Below are 22,728 nucleotides of genomic sequence, written 5' to 3' on the forward strand. Positions count from 1 at the left end.
AACATAAGCTGTGAAAGAAAGGAGGATATGAGATGGGAAGCAGGGTGAAAAGATGGCAGGATTAAAGTATCATAGATTCTGATGGAATTGAAGAATTGCTGATGTCAGGATCAGGAGAGAATAAGCTAGAAAGATAGGAGATGGTAGTATTTTGGGACCACACAAAGAAATAATTTAAACTTCTCTGTCTTCTGGTAAGTGTATTTTGTTATTAAACTCTCCAGAAAAACTAAAAGTAAATAAACTCTAAAACCTTAGTCTGCTCTGAAAAAATCATTTACTCAACAAATTTATATTTGTTTAGCAAGTATTGTTCATGGAAGATCTAACAATGCATATTCAAGAGCTTACCATCTATAGCCTTTTGATAAAAGGTTTAGATATCACTCCTTTAATTCGGTACTCAACATCCCACTTCCCAAAATGCCGCTTTGGCCTACACAGCAGATTCCACCTATTTCCAACCCCACACCTCTTCCCTGGACATTCCATCCACTCCCACAGTCATAACTCACACATTTTATTTTGCTTCTAGTAGCTCTGCCAGCACTAAATCCTTGTTTCCCAAAGAGCAACTAACCCCTTTCCTAGGCTCCTCCATTCTGGCTCCCTGCAGCCTGACCGCCCAGACGTTAACTGCTCACACCTCTCACCTGCCAGCCCGAAGTCTCAATGTGATTAAGGGTTCATGTTTAGAACAGATGTCGCCTTCTGGCAGCCGCTTTTTTAGACAAGGAGCACACTTTTTCATAAGACTAAACCCAGTACCCCATTTTCCATTTACAACAGTGGTTCCGAGCAAAATCTATAGACTTTTGTCAGTAGGAACAAGAGAATTCCTTGGCTATACTAATCCCTAGGTTGATTTTTACCAGTAGTAAGTTCCTTTGCTACAGAAAACTGATTACCATCCCAATCCAGCTAAACATAGTGACTATAAAACTACAGAAAGAGATAAGGCAGACTGTGGGCGACAGCCAAGTGGTTGAACTTCTCTTCAAAACACTTACCTGAAACTGGTTAATAAAAGGTGCTATATTAAATCCAAGAGTTCGTTCTGTTCCCTGCACAGCGCTCTCCTCCACCAGTGTCTGCGATTCCACAAGCAACCCGAACATCAGCATGTACTGGGGAAAGATCTTACCTCCAGACTGTAGCAAACACCTGGAGGAAGGAAAAATGCTTTAAAAAGCATCCTGATTCTCCACATTCTATAAGTATCAATAACTAAATCATGACTAATTGGGGAGGTACAGATTGTATATAATCTAACACACTTTAGGACTGGTAGCTGGCTGGTAGCTCAGAATGGCTACCAGCCGTTACTTGAAAAGTAACCAGTCAGCTGGATGGATACAAGTTTTTACATTAAGGAAGAATCATCAATGGCTATTAAAACTAGTGGGTAAGGGGGACTTCCCTGATGGCACAGTGGATAGGACTCTGCGCTCCCAATGCAGGGGGCCAGGGTTCGATCCCTGATCAGGGAACTAGATCCCACATGCATGCCGCAACTAAGAGTTCGCATGCCACAACTAAGGAGCCTGCATGCTGCAACTAAGGAGCCCTGGAGCCACAACTAAGGAGCCTGCCTGCCACAACTAAGGAGCCCATGTGCTACAACTAAGGAGCTGGCGAGCTGCAACTAAGGAGCCCACCTGCTAAAACCAAGACCCAGTGCAACCAAATAAATAAATGAATAAATTTTAAAAAATACTAGTGGGTAAGGGACTTCCCTGGTGGTCCAGTGGTTAGGACTCTGCACTTCCACTGCAGAGGGCACAGGTTCGATCCCTGATTGGGGAATTAAGATCCCGCATGCCAGGCAGTGCAGCCAAAAAAAAAAAAAAAAAAAAAAAAACTGGTGGGTGAAAGTTTGATTAGGAAAAGGATATTTACATAGTCTCAAAGTATCACCCCCATAAATGACTTACTTATTACAAAGGGAAAATAGCAACTTAGGGTGGAAAAACTTAATGGATACAACTTAAACTAACTGATCTAAATTCACATCAACAATATGGGATAAAGCAACACCACGTGCCTTTGTGACAAAACTTCTGTGGTATTCCTCTGTAAAATGGGTAATCTGACTCTAGTAAGAAACATGAGAAACATTCCACAAAATAAAAGGCCTGCACTTTTCAAAACTGCGAATGTCATGAAAGACTGAGGAACTCTGGGCATATACCCAGAGAAAACCATTAATTCAAAAAGACACATGCACCCCAATGTTCACTGCATCACTATTTACAACAGCCAGGTCATGGAAACAACCTAAGTGTCCATGAACAGACGAAATGAATGGATAAAGAAGATGTGGTACATATGTACAATGGAATATTACTCAGCTATAAAAAGGAACGAAATTGGGTCATTTGTAGAGACATGGATGGACCTAGAGGCTGTCATACAGAGTGAAGCAAGTCAGAATGAGAAAACAAATACCATATATTAACACATATATGTGGAATCTAGAAAAATGGTACAGATGAACCGGTTTGCAAGGGAGAAACAGAGACACAGATGTAGAGAACAAACATATGGACACCAAGGGGGGAAAGCGGATGGGGGGGATGAATTGGGATATTGGGATTGACGTATATACACTAATATGTATAAAATAGATAACTAATAAGAACCTGCTGTATTTTAAAAAAAAAAAAAAAAAGACTGAGGAACTGTTCCAGAATAAAGGAGACTAAAGAAACTAAATGCAATGTGTGATCCTAGATTGAATTCTGGACCAGGAACAAAAAGGCTATAAAGGATATTACTCCAACAAATGGTGAAATCTGAGTAAGATTTTTCCCTTAGATATCAGTACTGTGTCCATGTAGATTTCCTAATCTTGTTAAGTGTGTGATGAATGTATAAATGAGTGTCCTTTTTCTTACAAAATACACACCAAGGTGTTTAGGGGTAAAAGGATACGGTATCTGGAACTTACTCTAAAGTGTTCAGAGAGAATACTAAAGCACATGTGGCAAAACAGTAACAATTTGTGAATCTGGGTGTAAGGTACATGTTTGGTTCTTTGTACTATTCTCTAACTTCTCTGTAAGCTTGAAATTTTTTCAAAATAAAAAGTTAAACACTCTGAAAGGGAAAAAAAAGTGATTAAAAATCCAAACACTCTATTAAAAGTGCGAATAAAGGGCTAACAAAACCCTTTCTCCTCCTACAGTTGATCCTGGATTCACTTTGTTTCCCTGGAAATCCCAAAAAGGTGGAATGTCAGCTTGTTACCAGCAACACTGCTTATGATTTAAAAAAATTTTAAATGCCTCTTAATAGGTAGATGCATCTGGATTGAGAGAACTGTAAACTATAAATGCCTGATGGGAAGCCACACCACCTCTGGGCTTCCCTGAGTGTGGGATGACTTGTAACCACGTGTTCCTATTGCTGGGACTTGGAAGCCATGCCCCGGGGAGAAGTTCCTATGTGAGATGTAAGGCTCTTAAGCCAAGGCAGCTCCCACGCCCACATGCACAGGGCTGTTTCCACACACCTGAGCTGTGTGGGAGGCATGAGAGCGGTGGGTGGGTCACCTACTGCCATCAAGTTCGCCCCATTTACAATCAAACGTTAAATCCCTCATTTTTACTGAACATTCCAAGTCGGTTTCCACTTGAACTTCTAGGACAGGCTACTACAGACAGCTGGACTTTGTATTATCTATCGTATGTATCTTTTGTAGTAAGCTTTCAGTCTTAAAAATATTTCTAGTCAGTAAGGATCTATTTATAAAAATACAGGACTAAATGTTTGACCAATGCATATCTAAAAAAATAGTTCCTGCAAGTTTCTAAAATTGTACGCCACACAGTTTCCCTGAATAAATCACTGAAATCTTGACAAACTATAAAAACACCCCATTCCTCAAAACCACTTTGGCCCTTCTGCTCTTAAGTTAGTTTCAAATTCTTCATTCTTTTACTAAACTGATTATCTCAACCATTTAAATATGTCTAAAACCAGAACCACCACTGAATTATAACAAGACATGGTAACGAAATGTAATACAGGTCCCTTGATTAGAACCTAGACTGGGGAGAAAAAAAAAAGCAATAAAGAATATTACTAGGATAGCAGAGAAAATTTTAATACAGACTATCTACTAAATAATAGTATTTTATCAATGTTAAGTTTCCTGAGTGTGATAGTATTGTGATATGCAGAGGAAACCCTTTGTTCTCAGGAGATACATGCTAAATGTTAAAGTAAGGGGGGAGGTTATGAAGCCAACAACTGTCAAATGGTTCAACAAATGAAACAGTAGCCTCGTGTTCACTGTTACTTTTCTTGCATTTTTTCTTTAAGTTTGCAATCTTTCAAAATAAAAAGCTGACAGAAAAGTTTACAATAAGTACACAGGCTGCTCTTCCTAAAGACTAGCTAATGGGGAGCCAAATCATAACCAGGTCATTTCATGAGCACAGAATCAGCAAAGAAAGTTAGAGATGATTCCTGAGTATAATGGCATCAGTCTGACTTATAAACAAGTCATGATCTGAAACCAGGATAATCTCTCCTCACTAAATATAAGTATGTGATCATTTAAGTTGTAGTAAGTCCTTATATATATATATATATAGGTTAGCCCAAAAGTGGACTCCACTCTGACTCCAATGCTTTATTCATTTTCATTATTCCTTTCCTACCAACTTTTTAGCATTTTAGGTGAAGTCTGGTAGAAACTGAATCTCCACAATTAGTAAAATTACATACCTCAACAAAAACCACACAGCTGTTATCAAACTTCCAATCTATACCTTTACCAAACCAGATAAAATTTTAACATCTTCCTAAATAAGTGGAGAAACTTACCCATTTTCCTCAAATGGATGAAGTTAATCCTGACAGCCCATGTTATTAAATTTTCTGAACTGAAGTTATCTGCTAATTGTGATCCATTTAAACGAAAACATCTAATTTTTCTTAAGATCACAAAGTCTCAAATGAGAGACTAGCCACAGAGCTTTACGTTGCTTGACTAATTCCCTCCACCCCCAAATAGCCACAAGAAGGTAGCGTTCTCTTAAATCAGCAAACAAAAAGCACATAGGTTAATAAAAGCCAAACTTCTAGCCATAAAGGGAGGGAGGGAGGGCAACACCATTAGGTCATTTAGGGGGTAACCAGAAATCAGGCTAAACAAGATGTCAAAAATACATCTGCTGGGCTTCCCTGGTGGCACAGTGGTTGAGAGTCTGCCTGCCGATGCAGGGGACACGGGTTCGTGCCCCGGTCCGGGAAGATCCCACATGCCACGGAGCGGCTGGGCCCGTGAGCCATGGCCGCTGAGCCTGCGCGTCCGGAGCCTGTGCTCCGCAATGGGAGAGGCCACAACAGTGAGAGGCCCGTGTACCGCAAAAAATAAATAAATAAATAAAATACATCTGCTGAACCCTGGAAAGTCAGAAAAGGCTGAATCAAGTGCTAACAACCATGCCAGAGATAAATACTACACAACAGCAAGTATGCAAATTATTTTAAAAGGCCGTGTTCACACTATTCTAATCTAAAATCTTAACTCAGATCCTTCTTAACTCAATGTTACCGTTACTAACAAGAATGCTTCTTAGTCATGTGTAGATAAAACAGTAATCTCCTTGCAACTCCACTTAGCTTCACAGACACTGAGTGGTTGGTTTGTTGTCACACCATGGCAGCTGCCAGACTCCTCAGTGGACTCCTCTGCAAAGCCAAGTAATATATCTGAACCATCTGTGCCCTCAGGGAAAAAAAAAAAAAATGTTCCAACTCAAAACTCTAACCATAAATGGCAAAAATTCTGAAGAAACTCTTCGCCGTTTCCTTGGGATCCAACACAAAGTGTTTTAAAATGGGTTTAAATTTAAAAAAAAAAAAAAAAAAGCTCACCAGGCTTTTAAACTTTCTCCTGTATTTTAATCTAGTATGACTGAATAAAAGTTAATAATGAACATTTTAAAACAACGTTAGCAAAGGTAACTGAATACTTAAGTTTGTGTAGTGGCTTCTTTTTTTCCTTGCCTTTCTTTTGGGAGGGTTGGTATCCAGTGAGACAGATGCCCTTTAGCCTTATCCTAAATACAATCTAGCCTCCCAACCCCTGAGTGCATCCTCTCTGACCCGTCATGAGGCCTCCCCACTGTCAGCGGCTAAAGATAATCATAAAAGGCTTGGGTGGGAGTCGCTGCCCACCCCTGGCCCCGGAAGCCAGGGAAGCTGACACCTCCAGGAGCACCTGGTACGGGGCCTGGGCAGGAGCTCCGGCTGAAGGGCAGGAGCACTGGCCTCCACTGTGACTCAGGAGCTGTTCTGCGGGACGGGGCGAACACTGGCTAAAACAGCGATCGCGGGTGCTACCAGCATTGAGTTCCAGAGGTGCCAAACATCCTGCAACACATAGAGGAGAGTCCTACTTGAGAACTGACCCCGCCCCACCCCCTAAAAAACCGTCCCACCCAAACTGCCAACCGGACCCCTCCCTCTGCTGAGAAACACTGGAGGGGAACTGTAGGCAGCTTTACATAAGTTGTTTCCCACTAACATAACCCATCAGCCCATCAATGGATGGATAAGCAAAATGGGACATATACATACAATGGAAGATTATTCCACCTGAAAAAGGAAGGAAATTCTGACATATACTACAACAGGGATGAACCTGAAGGACATTATGCTAAGTGAAGTAAGAGTCTCACACACATACACGCACACACAAAACCAACAAATACTGCATGATTCCAGTCATATGAGGTACAGGAGTCAAACTCATAGAAGCAGTGAGTAGAATGGTGGTTGCCTGGCCCTGGTGGGGGAGGGTGGGATGAAGAGTTATTGTTTAATGGGTATAAAGTTTCAATTTTACAAGATGAAAAGAGTTCCGAGGATGGTTGGGGAAATGACTGCCCCACACTATGAAAGTATTTAATACCACTGAACTATCCACTTCAAGACGGTTAAGATGAAAAATTTTATGTGCATTTTACCACAATAAAAAAAATTAGAAAAAGAATTAAATCAAAACTAAAAATAAATAAACCATTAGGTAAACTGTATACCTTTCCAAGGTGATTCTACCAAATAAGTCAAACCCCATCTGTGTCAGAAATTCGTAGGGCTGAAATGCCTTCAAAGGCATCTAATCCAGTATCCCCCATTTTATAGATGAGGGAAGCTGAGGATGAGAGATATTAAATGACTTAAAAAAAATTTTACTATGTCAGGCATTCACAGACAAATCTGAGACTAGATTCAAACCCACCCTTCCAGCTCCTTGTTCTATACTCTACCTAAAGTACACCTGTTTAAAATTTTAAGAGTGTGTGTATGTTTCTATTTATATATGTCAGACCTCTATATCCCCATAATTTGTGATATGTACAAGATTGTTTTAAAGACTAGAAAATGGCAGTGATTTTTACTAGTTACCTCATAAGAAAAGATAAGTGTGGTTAGCAAAAGAAAATGCATATAAAAGCTAAAATATAATTAACTATATAAGCAAATGTTTTTTTCCTGAACAATTTGCCTTTTGCTATTACAGTTTGGTCTGCAGTTCCACCACTGCTCCTGTATTACAAAACAACCCCTGTTCATCTACCACAAAATTTAAAGCCTATAGATTCATTTTACTTAAACTTGGGCCCCCAAATGTTAAATATTGCCATCTTTTCAGATCTGAGCAGCACAACTGAAGAACTTGGAAGCTTAGCCAGATTTGCTTTTGATTTTAAATACTAGGGTCAAGTTTGTCGCCAGTAACCTAAACTGAAGGACAAATTCCTTAGGGAGAGAACTGTACTATAAACTAGAGATTTTAGGACCTAAAAGGACGAGGACTTGTTCCCAAGCAGCACTCTGCTCTCCCAATACACCATCAAATGCATACTATATGTTTCTCATCAGTGTTTCTTATAAAGATGAAATTTGATTTTTCCTTATTTACCCTTGAATGTCCTATCTGTTCTTATACAGCTCTAATTAATTCCCTATATTATACATAGGCAGTCCAATCCCAAAGCAGGCTCTCTTCACACCTGCAGGGCAGAGGATACTTAAAAAAAAAAAAAAAAAAAAATTCAGTAATGACATGCACAGAAAGAGAAAGACAAGAAGTTACAGGTCCTGAAAAGCAATGCTTGAGGAACACACAATGACTCATTTGTGCAGTTACACCATCAAAGAACTAAAAGAACTTACATGAAGCTGAGCTCAAATAAACCAAAGGTTGTATTTTGTGTTTTACCTGGAGATTGCTGCTTTTTCCATTATTTCCTGCTGAATGAGCCCAGATGGCTCAATGACATCCAGGATAATTATACTCCACAACTTGTCTGATTTTGGCCTTTGCAACACAGCAGATTCATCTTCCACATGTCTCAGCCAAAACTCAAGTGTTTCTTTAGGAAAGTGATTGGCTTCAGATATGAGGTCCAGAGTCATACGATGCTGGTCTTTCTCCACAGAACTGTAAGGTTTAACCTGCCCGAGTGTGCCAGCAATTATAGGCAGAATAGAGAAGCCCTCAGACACATCTAACACGTACAAAGGCTCAGGGACGCTCTGTTCAGAATTATTCTGTCCACTTGCACAGCTCATCTCGTTATTCTGACACTGAGTACCCATGGCCTGACCCCGTTTCTCCAGAGTCAGTGAAGACAACACTTTCTTCATTGCCATTTTAAAGCCTTCATGGTATGGGATGTTATTAAGCAAAGCAATTTCTGTGGATTCCAATACACAAGTCTGCTCCACAGCATCTGGTTTACTGGTCTGAAGATTGGCCAGGGCACTACAGAGTTCAGCCTCATTTCCTAAAGGCAGCAAGTCTTTATTCTTGGTAAAACTTTTCCCAACATCCATTTCATGTTCCGAATTGAAGACACTGATACTCTGGATTCTTAAGTAACAATCTTGACAAGACACTTCCATCATCACCTGGTCCCCAGGCTTTATCCAGTAGTCTTCATAAAACAGGAAGAAAGAAAAAAGATTGTAATTGATGAATATGAGTGTTTATAAGTCTGAGGATCACACAAACACCTCTGTCCTCCTGTCATTTTTTAAACCACGACAGGAAGGATTGCATCTATTGACTTAAAAGAATTAAGTGAATTAATCTATTCATTTCAAAAAAAAAACCCCCAAAAAAACAAAACTAGGAAAATCCCTCCAGCTTTACATAGTGAAAAACTGAGGTTAGAAGATCCAGTTGACTTACAGCATAATAGAGAGATTCAAGAGATCATTATTGGACCTTAACTATCAGTATTATAGTGCTTTTACTGTAATCACTAGGTACCATCAATGTCCCCAAATTGGAGGGTGGGGGAAGGACTACAGGGGACTCTCAATCTTTGGTAATGAAGCCAACAATAACAAAGATAGATGAAATTCAGGGATCAGCACCAAACCTCACTTTAGCTTAAAGGGACATTCTTTTCTCTAAGAGAAATTTCCAAAAGAACAAGGCAGCAGTCAGTAGCACTTGGTCAGTAATATCTCTTAACTGTAAGTACTTAGATATTCTTGCATGTTTAGGAATTTGAAAATATAAGGAAGGACTAAGTCCTACAATAAAGACTGTATCAGGCTCTTATCCATGAGCTTTCACACGTGGTAAAACTTTAAAGTGTAAATGTATACTTGCAATTCCTTCTTATTAGCCATAGAGCCAGTTGGAAATACAGTTGCTATTCTAGTGTTTACACATTTAAAATATCCTTTCCCAAAGAAGGACTTTTTAAAAAAAAAACCATCTAAGTTACTGAAAGAGAGTTAGAATAAACAAAATTTTAAAGTAAGTGCTATTTATTGAGTGCCAGTCACTATGGTAGGCATTTTATACCTAGTATGTCTAATAATTCCTACAACAATCCTGCAACATAGGCAGCATCCTCCCTTTTTTTTTTTTGGCCACGCCGCACAGCTTGCAGGATCTTAGTTCTCCAACCAGGGACTGAATCCAGGCCCTAGGCAGTGAAAGTGCAGAGTCCTAACCACTGGACCAACAAAGAATTCCCAGCATCATCGCACTTTTATACATCACATAACAAAAGCTCTAAGAAATAACCAGCAAGGCCTGCCGGGAAGTCAGTAAGTAGCCAAGACCCAATTTCAAATCTACCTGACTCCAAAACCCATACTGGCCACAATACTATATTGATTCCATGACTTAATGACCTTGCCAAATTAGATCCTTAATTAAGAGACTACATAGAAGTAAATATTACCTTCCAGTTTTAAAAAGGTAGAATTTTTCTATGTAATACAACTGCTGTAAACTATATTGAAACCCATAAAATTGCTAGTAAAAAATTTCTAAACAAAAAATATCTTTAATATAGGACATCCCTAAGTAAGTCCATGGATTCACGAACTCTAAACTGCAAAATTCTGTACTTCTATGAGTATGCATATTTCTAGGACCTGGGGCTCCACAGATGCTATCAGATTCTGTAAGTGGTAAGAACTCCTGCACTAAAAGCAGGACTTTTCCGCTGTGTTCCATAAAAAATGGACTAGCATTTCTCTTATTTACTGATAACTAGAGTAATCAGAGCTGAAGAAATGATTTAATGATAGATATTTTTGAGTGGTATGCAGCAGAGTTGTGTTTTAGTCTTTTTTTTTAAATATTGGAATATAGCTGATAAACAATGCTGTGTTAGTTTCAGGTGTACAGCAGAGAGATTCATTTATACATATACATGTATCTAGTTCTTTTTCAAATTCTTTCCCCATTTAGGTTATTACTGAGTATTGAGCAGAGTTCCCTGTGCTATACAGTAGGTCCTGTTGGTTATCTATTTTAAATACAGCAGTGTGTACATGTCAATTTTAGTCTCTCTTCTTAACCACATATATTAATTATTTAAAACTACTTTTAAAAAAGAAAAAGAAAATTCTGAAAGATTTAACCAATCTCCCTTGACTGGAAACTTCATATTCATAGTGAATTTTCTGACACTGACTCAAATGCTTAGAGGATTAAAAAAGTTTTAAAAAACAACAACAACAAAAATTAGACAAGATATACCTGCAAGGTCATGCACGGGGTAGACAGCCTGTTCCCAGCATGTTTCCTCACTAGGACTTGTGGATAAACTGTGTTCATCATCAAGCTGGAGCACAAACCAAACCACAATAGCATCGAGTATGCCTTCTTTAATAACAGGGATACCAACTTTCTCAGGTTTTTTAGTTGCAAGACTTTTTAATTCCTGACAAAAATGTTAAAGGAATAAGAGGATTTTAGACATTCATTATATACTTGCCCCAATATCATATCAATTCCCATTTCCGTAAGTTCTCAGTCCTGCCCAGCGCCCTTAGGGGATCGGTATCTTGGCACACCTACAACCATTTAAGGCATGCTGGATGGGAAGCTCTGATATATGGTATATGGTAGTGAGTACCATACAGTTATTACAGACAATGAGGCAGACACATATTACTGATGTAGAAAGAAGTCCATGACATAGTGTTGAATGAAGGTAGCGAGTGGCAAAGCAATAGGGATTATTTTGTTTTAAAAAAGTGTGTGGGGCTTCCCTGATGGCACAGTGGTTGAGAGTCCGCCTGCCGATGCAGGGGACACGGGTTCGTGCCCCGGTCCGGGAAGATCCCACATGCCACGGAGTGGCTGGACCCGTGAGCCATGGCCGCTGAGCCTGCGCGTCCGGAGCCTATGCTCCGCCAACGGGTGAGGCCACAACAGTGAGTGGCCCGCGTACCACCAAAAAAAAAAAGCGTGTGTGTGTGTGTGTGTGTGTGTGTGTGTGTGTAGAGGATTAGAAAAGCAAGTCTGAAAAGATGTATTTCAACTGGTGACCTGGAGAAAGAAGGGCCTAGATTTTAAAAAGGAAAAAATATACTTTTTCTTCTTCCTTTCTACTGTGTTACTTGAAAATGTTAAACAGGCAGATATTATTTTCAAAATTAAAGTCTTAATAAGGTGTTTTCATGTGTGTGTGGCAAAGAAAAATTAAAATAAGAAAAGGATAGCTCTGGAATACTCAGCAGCTATGATTGTACTGTTCCCCATTGGAAGGTTGTTACATGAGAAAAGAAATGCTTGTGAAGCTCAGCCACAGTAATCAATGCCAAAGTGTTAATTTAGTTCCACACCACCTCAAAAAACAAACAAAAAAACTAGTAACAATTAATAGGAGAAAGCTTTCATTAAATTACAAAGATCTTAGGCTAAAATGACCCTCACAAAGTCTTCTGTATGCAGGCAAGTTTCATCTCAAAAGCTTAATGTACTTAAACATTTAGCCTTACAGGAAGATCTCCGGAGAAGGACTCGATGTAACCTTTCTCAGTTTCCTTGGGCTCTTTCTTTGTGCAGTGCACCCCTCCACCACCCACACAGACACACCAGGGTGACGGCAACTTGTCCTGGTTTGCCCAAGACTGTCTCTGGGGAACCCCTCAGTCCTGGCAAGCCAAGATGGCTGGTCACATACAACCTAGAGAGCTGAATTACGTTTCATTTCAAGGAATACTGTTAATTTGAAATGGCAGGATGACACAGAGAAGAGTCAGAAGACCTAGGTTATAACTCCTGCCCCTACGTTCATATTTGGGGGGAATTAACGTAAGCTATAGTTTCTTCATCTGTATAGCACAGGATAATTATAATTGTATTGCAACACTGTTTTAAGAGCCACCTAAGAATACCCATGAAAGCACCAGGCACACTGTACATTCCCAAAAACCTTTGCGATTTTTTTCTCTGTATTTACAGTAAGTAAATAATTTCAGGAGGGAATTCTGGTTACCGTTTAATCATTTTCTTTACATATAGTCAGTGGAATCCCACACAAACTCATAAAATAAGACTGTCTTATGTATTAACTATTTAAAATAATGCATGAAATTTAATGCTTAAAAACAGTAACTGGGGCTTCCCTGGTGGCGCAGTGGTTAAGAATCTGCCTGCCAATGCAGGGGACACAGGTTCAAGCCCTGGTCTGGGAAGATCCCACATGTTGCGGAGCAACTAAGCCCGTGCACAACTACTAAGCCTGCGCTCTAGAGCCTGCGAGTCACAACTACTGAAGCCCGTGCACCTGGAGCCCGTGCTCCGCAACAAGAGAAGCCACCACAATGAGAAGCCCTCACACGGCAAGGAAGAGTAGCCCCCACTCGCCACAACTAGAGAAAGCCTGCGCAGCTACGAAAACCCAACGCAGCCAAAAATAAAACCAAATAAATAAATAAATGTATATATATTAGAAAAAAACAGTAATTGAACTTTTACTTTTACCTGAAGATTGTTGAAATCTACTGTCATAATTTCAAAGCATTCTGTCAAAGCCAAATATCCCCCAGGAACTCGACTCATCTTTTCGGTTGTATAAGGTTCAATTGTTTCTTCAGCATCTACGGAAGAATAAGCTGGACTCTGAAATTTCACACTGGTTGGCAAACAGATCCCAGCAATGTCCTTAATACCCACCCTGGTAGGAGGGTGAATAAGAGAGGAAAAGGAGAAAGACGGGTTTGTTTTTTTGTTTTTTGTTTTTTTTAAGAATCAAGTAACACCATCTAAATTGAATCCAGCAAAAATAAATATAAAAATGCAATAAAGCTTCATAGAAAAAGGTTTCTTAAACACAGTTATAAACACAATCACTAACTATAAAGGAAAACAAATGATAAATAAGTGTACATTAAAATTAAGAACTCTGCTCATCAAAAGATACCCAGGAAGAAAGTAAAAAGGCAAGCCAGTGAGTAGGAAAGGAGATGTGTAATACATTCCTCAACAAAGGGCAAATATCCAAAATATATTTTTAAATTCCCACAATAAAAGAAACACAAAAATAGGCAAAAGACTTAGACACTGTACAAAAGAACATATCCAAATGACCAATAAGCATATGAAAAGTTAGTCACCAGGGAAATGAAGTTAAAGCCATACTACACAACCACCAGAATGGGGAAAGTAAGTGTTGTAAGAATAGTTTCATGCACTATTGGTAGGAACAGAAAATTAACAAGACCATTCTGGAAGACTTTCGTAGTTCCTGCTCAGGCTGAACGTGAGTATTCTAGATTCACTCTTAATATGGGAACCTCACAGTGTCTGACATTTGCACTTTTAGGAACATAGCCAACAGAAATTCATACATACCACCACCAAAAGAATGTTCAAGAATGTTTATAGGGGCTTCCCTGGTGGCGCAGTGGTTGAGAATCTGCCTGCTAAAGCAGGGGACACGGGTTCGAGCCCTGGTCTGGGAGGATTCCACATGCCACGGAGCAGCTAGGCCCGTGAGCCACAACTACTGAGCCTGCGCGTCTGGAGCCTGTGCTCCGCAACGAGAGGCCCGCGCACCGTGATGAAGAGTGGCCCCTGCTTGCCACAGCTGGAGAAAGCCCTCGCACAGAAATGAAGACCCAACACAGCAAAAATAAATAAATAAATAAAACCACATTAGAGAATGGCTGAAAACACTTAAAAAAAAAAAAAAAAAAAAAGAATGTTTATAGCTGTGCTATTTCCAATACTCCCCAAACTGGATATAACCTAAATGTCCATCACCAGCAAAATGGAGGAATGCACTGTGGTGTATTCATACAACAAGGATGGACAGTAGTTGCTTACTAGTGAGGCTTTGGGATGATTTTTATGTTCTTCTTTTACTCATCAGTATTTCTTAAAATGTAAATATGTTACATTTAACACTATCAAGTTATCAGATGGAGGGCCTCCTTAAAAAGTCCCAAAAGGGCTTCCCTGGTGGCGCAGTGGTTGAGAGTCCGCCTGCCGATGCAGGGGACACGGGTTCGTGCTCCAGTCCGGGAGGATCCCACATGCCGCGGTGCAGCTGGGCCCGTGAGCCATGGCCGCTGAGCCTGCGCGTCCGGAGCCTGTGCTCCGCAGCGGGACAGGCCACAACAGTGAGAGGCCCGCGTACCGCAAAAAAAAAAAAGTCCCAAAAAACTATGGATTAATATTTTAACAAAATAAAAAAATTCATTAATGTTCAAGAAAAAAATGTAACCAAGAAACTTCTATAACTAAAAAAATTTTTCACCTGTATCACACGTGATAAATCTCAGAATCTCAAGCATAGAAAGATCCTAAAATTTCATCCCACCCAACCAGAAAACATTATAATATCAGTAGTTATTAAGAGGAGAAAAATGGGAGAAATGAAATTATTTTCACATTGGAAATTTTTACTTCACTTTCTCTAAAATCAGTCTTAACTTAGTATTTTTCTCATGAATCTATCACACATCAAAAGGATAATAAGTGGTATCAAAATTAATTTTCCACTAGAAAACTGAAAGCTGATTTTAATCCTAGAGTTCTATTTTCGAAGAAAGTTTAAAAAAAGCAAAAAGAAAATTAAGACTGGAATAAACATCATGAATTTAAAGGTCAGAAAACTACACATTCTCATCTGAATAAAGGTCCACTAAATAACCTCTGAAGTACAGTCTACGCCTTAAAATTACTATTTTTTAATATTTACTATTTAAATAATCACTTACCTATGATGTCTTCTTATCTCTGCACATTCTACTGCCATCCCAAATATAACAGCACTTGCCGGTATAACTTTCCCATATTTTTCACAATTACCATTTTCACCTTTGGTCTAAAAATATAACAATAAAAATTATATTCTGTTATACTTATGTCAAAATATGTGTGTATGATGGCAAGCTATGAAAATTTATCAGAAAAAAGCTCAAAAAAACAATAATTAAGATAAGCAGGCCTTCCCTGGTGGCACAGTGGTTAAGAATCCGCCTGCCAATGCAGAGAACACGGGTTTGAGCCCTGGTCCAGGAAGATCCCACATGCCACAGAGCAACTAATCCTGTGCGCCACAACTACTGAGCCTGCACTCTAGAGCCCGCGAGCCACAACTACTGAGCCTATGTGCCACAAATACTGAAGCCCGTGCGCCTAGAGCCTGTGCTCCACAACAAGAGAAGCCACCACGATGAGAAGCCTGTGCACCGCAACAAAGAGTAGTCCCCACTTGCTGCCACTAGAGAAAGCCTGTGCGCAGCAATGAAGACCCAGTGCAGCCAAAAATAAATAAATTAAAATAAATAACTTTAAAAAAATAAAGTGCTCATCGTGGGAAAGGCAGAAGTTTATTAAAAAAGATAAGCAGGTTAAGGGGTTTTTTTTCCTTTAAAAGTTTTTTATTTTCATTGCTATATGTGTGTATGTGTGTGTGTACATATATATATATATATTTTTTATTTTTTTCCAGTACAAATAGGAAGGAAGGGAGGGAGGGAGGTGGAGAGCTAGAAGTCTCTAAGTCTGCACACAACAAAAGACTATTCAGCATGACTTTAACTGAGAGGCCAAAATCACCATTACCTACTTGAAAAACAAACTGCCCTTCTTGCAACCTTTCATTAGCTATTTTAAATCCAAATCATTTTCTGTAAGTATTAAATTCTTATTAAATGTTAAAATCCTTTCATTCATAATACATATATATAAACCAAATCTACAATTTACTGGGCCACAGTAGAGGATTTCAATGCAAAATATAACTTGGCAATTATAAAAATCAGTCCTGTCCAAGCAGTAGCCTGGGTTCAACTCGTACCTTAAAACCATACCACGCCAGTTATCACTATATTCCCTTTTGATAATCTGCCAAAAAATACAAGCAGTGAAGGCTGTGAGACTGAAAGTAGTTCCCTTTCTCAACCCTACTCAACAATTCCAGAGTCAATCCCTTCATAATGTAATCTCAATTCCTAAGAATTCTGTCCTGGAGTGTTTTTTGCCTATATACACCATTTGGGCACACAAGTATACACTGCACTATGTTATTAAATGTTTTTTCACACTGATTTCTTTCCAACAGTGCAGTATGCACCTCAAGAGTGGGATGTATCTCACACTGATTTGAAATTATGCTAGGGGCTCAATAAATTATCTACTGAATAATGAATTCTTAATCAAATGTAAGTGTTTTCATGCTGCTTACCTTTGGCTGCAAAAGTAAATGCTCCCATGCATGAATCAAACTCTCCACAATTCCTTCTCCAAATAAACCTGCATCGACAGTTTCTGTTACAACAAGGGACACTCTATAGAATGATTTTTTAAAAATATATGTAAGTAAAATATCATGCTATTTATATAAAAGATGTCAAAGCTGAGAGCAGAAAGGAAGAGTATATTATAGCAACAGTTCCTATGTAAAATTTTCTAATACATTTTGTGTTGAATATCTACCCTTGAATCTTGAGGAAGGTTCAGGCTCCTCTGTTCTCCACCGGCAGCTTCCTGGCGGGGACAGTAGTGGGAGTACACAACCTTCACTTGACCCCCTGCCTCCTGGATTATCCTTTCATTGCCTAAATCCTAAGGAGTGGTTCATACCCATTACCTTTACCAGTCCCCCTCCTTCACCCTGAGTAACTGGACTTCTATCCCCAACACTCTATAAAGATACTCTCTATCGCCAGTGACTCCCCGACTTACCGAAATGAATACTCTTTCTCGGTTCTAATTTTCCTTGATCTGTAAATAACATGTAGTGCGGGTGAGGAGGCCTGCCCCTCAGAATCCTGCCTCTACCTCTGCTGTGCTTACCTCTACACACTGCGTGTCCCTCTCCCGGTACTTCTCTTGCTTTACCCACACCTGTGAGTGTCCACGAAAGCCTAATCCACAGAGCTCTGATATTCTGTCCATTCTTCTTTCTAGAAAATTTCACTCAAAGACACACCAAAAACATGTCTCCCTTCTCTGAACCTCTTCACTACTTACTGCCAGTATCGTTCATTTGTGTAATTAGAAGATAAAGATATTTTCACGAATATCCCTTATCTTCCTATCTAGACTGTAGGTGCCTTGAGGACAGACACAACTTTGGTATCCCCTACAGTGCCTAAGCCCAGTATTATATATATTCACAAAATTTTCAATATTTATGATTGCAAATATTTAGAACGTGGAAGGTATCTCAAATCATCTATTCCAACATCTTCAAGTCTCTAGATTTGCTCAAGGTCAAAATACATTATTATTAATTATTATTACTGAACCATATCTCTTAATTCAAAGCCAACAGATCCTTCTACAACACCATCTGTGACAAAAATGTAGATTAAATTAACATAACTTTGATTCATGCTCTGGACTGAATTGTGTACCACCAAAATTCACGCTGAAGCCCTAACTCCCAGCGTGACTATGCTTGGAGATAGGATCCTTACGAGGTAATTAAGGTTCAGTGAGATCATAAGGGTGAAGTCCTAATCTGATAGGGCGTGTGTCCTTATAAAAGTGGGGGAGACAGCAGTGATCCCTCTCTCCTCACATGCACAGAGGACAGGCCATGTAAGGACGCACAGGAAGGCCATCTGCAAAGCTAGGAAGAGAGCTCCCATCAGAAACCAAATTCGCCAGCACCCATGATCATGGACTTCCAGCCTCCAGAGCTGTGAGAAAATAAATGTCTGTAGTTTAAGCTACCTGGTCTGGTATTTTGTTAATAGCAGTCTGAGCAGACTAAGACAATTGAGGACACTGTTTATTTCTATAAAATGGTATAATATCTGCCTCAACAATCTAACAGGACTTCTTTCATGAGAACAGATGTAGAGACCATTGGAAAGCATAACTATTATGTAAATATAAATATTATCATACATATATGGAAAAAGACTTTTTAAAACCATAGTCTCAATGATGACAGGGTATAAAAAAGCCCTGTTTCAATGTAAGCTGAATTTAAGTAAGATGAAAAGACAGACTACCCAGGAGAGGTAGTAAAGCAAGTGCTACTCAGAGAAAACTCTGTATCTAAAATGATAGTTTCCTGGACCAGATGACTTTTAAATCCCCTCTAGCTCTAAAATTCCATCCCCTTGTGATATGGATCAAGGTGAAATAACATACTAAAAAGCAAAGACTTATGAGATAATATTCAAAGCATTTGAAGGGCCCAAGCCAAACTACATTGACAGCTGACGCTTCCAAAGCCAAAGCTAGGATAGCCAGGGATATTAACACCAAATGTGATTAAGCCCATCAAGCTTCATCTACTCACGCATTATTTTTAAGTACAAATTTTAAATAGTTATTGACCACACAGAAGGACTAGAACACTGAAATTAACAGAGGTAAAATAACTTGCTAAAGCAGAAGCTTCTGTATTAAATCCCTTGCCACAAATTTTTCTCAAGATCTTTACATCTCTTTTATCAAGAATATGACCTTACTATGAAAATCAATCTTATGCTAAACTATCCTATATCTGCATCTTTACAATATAAGGGTTTTAGCATTTTTGTTGGGACTACAAATGTGAATATCTTAATTTTTTTTTAAAATAGTGGATTATAAACACTAAAATTAGTTCATATTATAATACCTTTCAGGAATGTGTTTTGGAATTTCTATGTCAAGCGACTTCATATGTAAGAGTTTGATCCCTGCTTCCATCTCGTTTGCTGCCACTACATCACAGGCAAGTTCATACATGGTCTTGGATAACTCACAGGCATACACCATGTGCGCTCCAGCTTTTTTAGCAAACATGCTACAAGAGGAAAAAGTGTTCCATCAAGAAAAAATAATCTACTGTAATTTTTCAAATTTTAGTGGAATTATAATGCTTAAACATGAGGTTTTCCTTTTATTTTTTAACACAACCATTATTCTGCATTTTAAAAAATGAGCTAGTATTCTTGTCAAGCAATAAATCATACAATAAATCATGACATTCACCTTATTAAAACACAACTGGCATGCAGAATGCCAATAGACTTTAAACAACTAGATTCAACCAGAATGTTAATGTAAAAAGTACTCTTAAAATTCATTATTTAAAATTTCAATGATAACCCCCAATTTTTCTTGGTGGTTATGTCGAGTTCTTAATTAAGTAAAAGTTATAGTGAAAAATACAATAATAATAGTTCCATGAATAATCATAACAAGATTATGAGAAATAAACTCTACTTTTAAATTCTGCTGTTAAAGTTTCCATATTTGGTACAATCCTTAATTTACATTAGTATATATGTATACATAATTAAAACACAATTCCAACAAACCTTAGTATTCCAGTTCCTGCTCCAATGTCCAACACACTTTTGGAGCCCAAACAAACCGCCTTTTGGATTGCTGCATTATAAATCGTATTCCTTCTCGTGTCATTAAGCATGATAAAGTGCCAGCGTTCCACCAACCAGTTTGCAACACGATAAAAATTCTCCTTTGCGTCACTGAAATCCGGGTTTAGCTTCACTGCTTTACGAAAATACCCGGCTGCTTCATCTCTAAAGCCCATTCTACAGTAAAAAATAACAGACAGAATATTCAACTATATACTATCAATTACAGTGCTTTGTTCGTGCCACTCATCTGGCCTGAGAACCCCTCACCAGCACCCCAAATCCTACGCAACCCAAGTGCCATCTCCTTGGGAAGCCTTCTGTGAGGACTGCAATTCTCACTCACTTCTTTCCTTTCTGAATCCCTTTTATATTTATGCATTCCAGGACACTAACAACTGACTGACTATGAATTACTACTTTACTATGGTATAGTAGAGGCTCTCCTAGCCATCCTCCATTTAAACAACTTTCTAGAACACCAGTGGTTTCTAAAAACCACTCCCTCTGTATAAGATATTAATGCCTATGGCTAAGAGGTGCCTCTTTGCTGTGCCTGCATACCTTTTCCCTCAGCAATTGAGTTGAATGGTCGGTCATCAAGAGTCAGTTGTAGGGCAGGAATAAAGATGCAGACGTAGAGAATGGACTTGAGGACACGGGGAGGGGGAAGGGTAAGCTGGGACGAAGTGAGAGAGTGGCATGGACATATATACACTACCAAACGTAAAATAGCTAGCTAGTGGGAAGCAGCCGCATAGCACAGGGAGATCAGCTCAGTGCTTTGTGACCACCTAGAGGGGTGGGATAGGGAGGGTGGGAGGGAGACGCAAGAGGGAAGGGATATGGGGACATCTGTATGCATATGGCTGATTCACTTTGATGTACAACAGAAACTAACACAGTACTGTGAAGCAATTATACTCCAATAAAGATCTATTAAAAAAAATAATAAAATAAATGAGACACAACAATGTAATGCACAACACAGGGAATATAGTTAATTAATATTTTATATTAACTTTATATTGAGCATAATCTATAAAAATGCAGAATCACTATGTTGTATACCCGAAAGTAATATAATATTGTAAGTCAACTATATTTCAGTAAAAAATAAGTAAATAAGTAAGTATAAATTAAAAAAAAAAGGAGTCCATTGTATTTGCTGCCAGACCAGTTTACACTAGTTGCACTTGTTATTATTATATATTTTAATTAAATACAAAAGAAACCAAATAAATATGACTGCAAAAAGAGAGGCATTGTGTCTAAGGAAAAAAGTTAAAGGTGAGTCACCCAAAAAACTACTACTAAATTAGATGTGAGCAAATCAATAATAAAAGACAGGGGGAGAAAACTATCAAACCATCCAGAACAGTGTTAAAGTATCTATGATAAAGAACTTCCTTTCCTTTTAAAATATCTAAGTATCTGTAGACCAACACACTTGTACTGCACATGATTACTTAGTGTGCAACTCCCACACCAGATTTCAGCAGCAGAGTGGTCCATGCTCTCCTCAGCAAGGGAGTTCCCTGACCACATGCTTGGATTTACAGCAATGTCAAATTGCTACATACATTTCTAACTGTTTACTCACAATTTTTACACTTCTTTGTCATTGACTGGTAATCTGTGGACCACACCAGTGTGTGGTCCACACACTGAAGAGAACTAAGCTAGTAGAACCCTTTTACACTCATACTTCTTCACAAGCACCTCTAAGCATTCTGCCCATTTTAAAGATTGAATCAGACTATTCATTTTGGGTATGGTTTAAGCAGAAAAGACATTCTGGAACCCAAACAGGGAACGGCACTCTTACAAAAGGAAACAGCAAATTTCCAGGAAGTTCCAGAGAACAGATTTACAACAAATTCCCTGGCAAGGGACCACAGTGGCTTCTCTGCCATCCTGTGAATGAGGGCTATGTCCTCTCCAACAAGGTCTGGATCTCAGCCCAGTGAGAGGAACTCTTCCATGGATGCTCCATCTCAGCCCCAGGGGCAGTGGCTATTATGTAGTATAAGATATAATATTATTACATATTATATCTGCTATTCCTATATTCTTTTCAGTTCTCTTCTTACTAGCCAACGCTTCATTACTCTGATCCCGTTATCATTAATAATTGTCTATATTAAACTTCCCGTGTTCGAATTAGTGTACAATTTATCCAATCTGGACTGATGCAGCATAATCCTTAACTAGTAATACTGAAACCACTACATACCTGAAGAGATGCTCCCCCATACTATTGCAAATCACTTCATCATCAGGAAACAGTTCCAAGGCTTGCTCATAGCAACCAAGTAGGTCTTGTGTTCGACTGAGTGCATCAAGTTCTTCAGCCCATCTGAAGAGCGTATACTGAAAAGTTTCCTTTACAAAAGAGAAAACAGTAAATTAGTCAGCAACATAAATGATGAAAGAGGGAATTCCCTGGCAGTCTAGTGGTTAGGACTCCGAGCTTTCACTGCTGAGGGCACGGTTCAATCCCTGGTAGGAGAACTAAGATTCCGCAAGCCGCATTGCACAGCCATTAAAAAAGAAAAAAAAGGGCTTCCCTGGTGGCGCAGTGGTTGAGAGTCCGCTTGCCGA

The 22,728-nt window shown here is 39.0% G+C and overlaps 1 protein-coding gene across 1 annotated transcript in view; it reads right to left on the minus strand.

Moving 5' to 3' along the window:
• Positions 1–22,728, minus strand: part of PRMT9 (protein arginine methyltransferase 9) — a 31,005-nt gene that overhangs the window by 5,507 nt on the left and 2,770 nt on the right. The window contains exons 2-10 of the mRNA XM_081244308.1: positions 22,361–22,509; positions 20,065–20,301; positions 19,380–19,547; positions 16,983–17,085; positions 15,511–15,617; positions 13,271–13,463; positions 11,036–11,219; positions 8,243–8,960; positions 1,011–1,164 (exon numbers count right to left, since the gene is read on the minus strand). Of these exons, the coding sequence (XP_081100434.1) occupies positions 1,011–1,164; positions 8,243–8,960; positions 11,036–11,219; positions 13,271–13,463; positions 15,511–15,617; positions 16,983–17,085; positions 19,380–19,547; positions 20,065–20,301; positions 22,361–22,509 (2,013 nt within the window). The remainder of the gene's footprint in view (positions 1–1,010; positions 1,165–8,242; positions 8,961–11,035; positions 11,220–13,270; positions 13,464–15,510; positions 15,618–16,982; positions 17,086–19,379; positions 19,548–20,064; positions 20,302–22,360; positions 22,510–22,728) is intronic.

Source organism: Mesoplodon bidens (assembly GCF_964165515.1).
Source record: "Mesoplodon bidens genome assembly, chromosome: 1".
NCBI lineage: Eukaryota > Metazoa > Chordata > Mammalia > Artiodactyla > Ziphiidae > Mesoplodon > Mesoplodon bidens.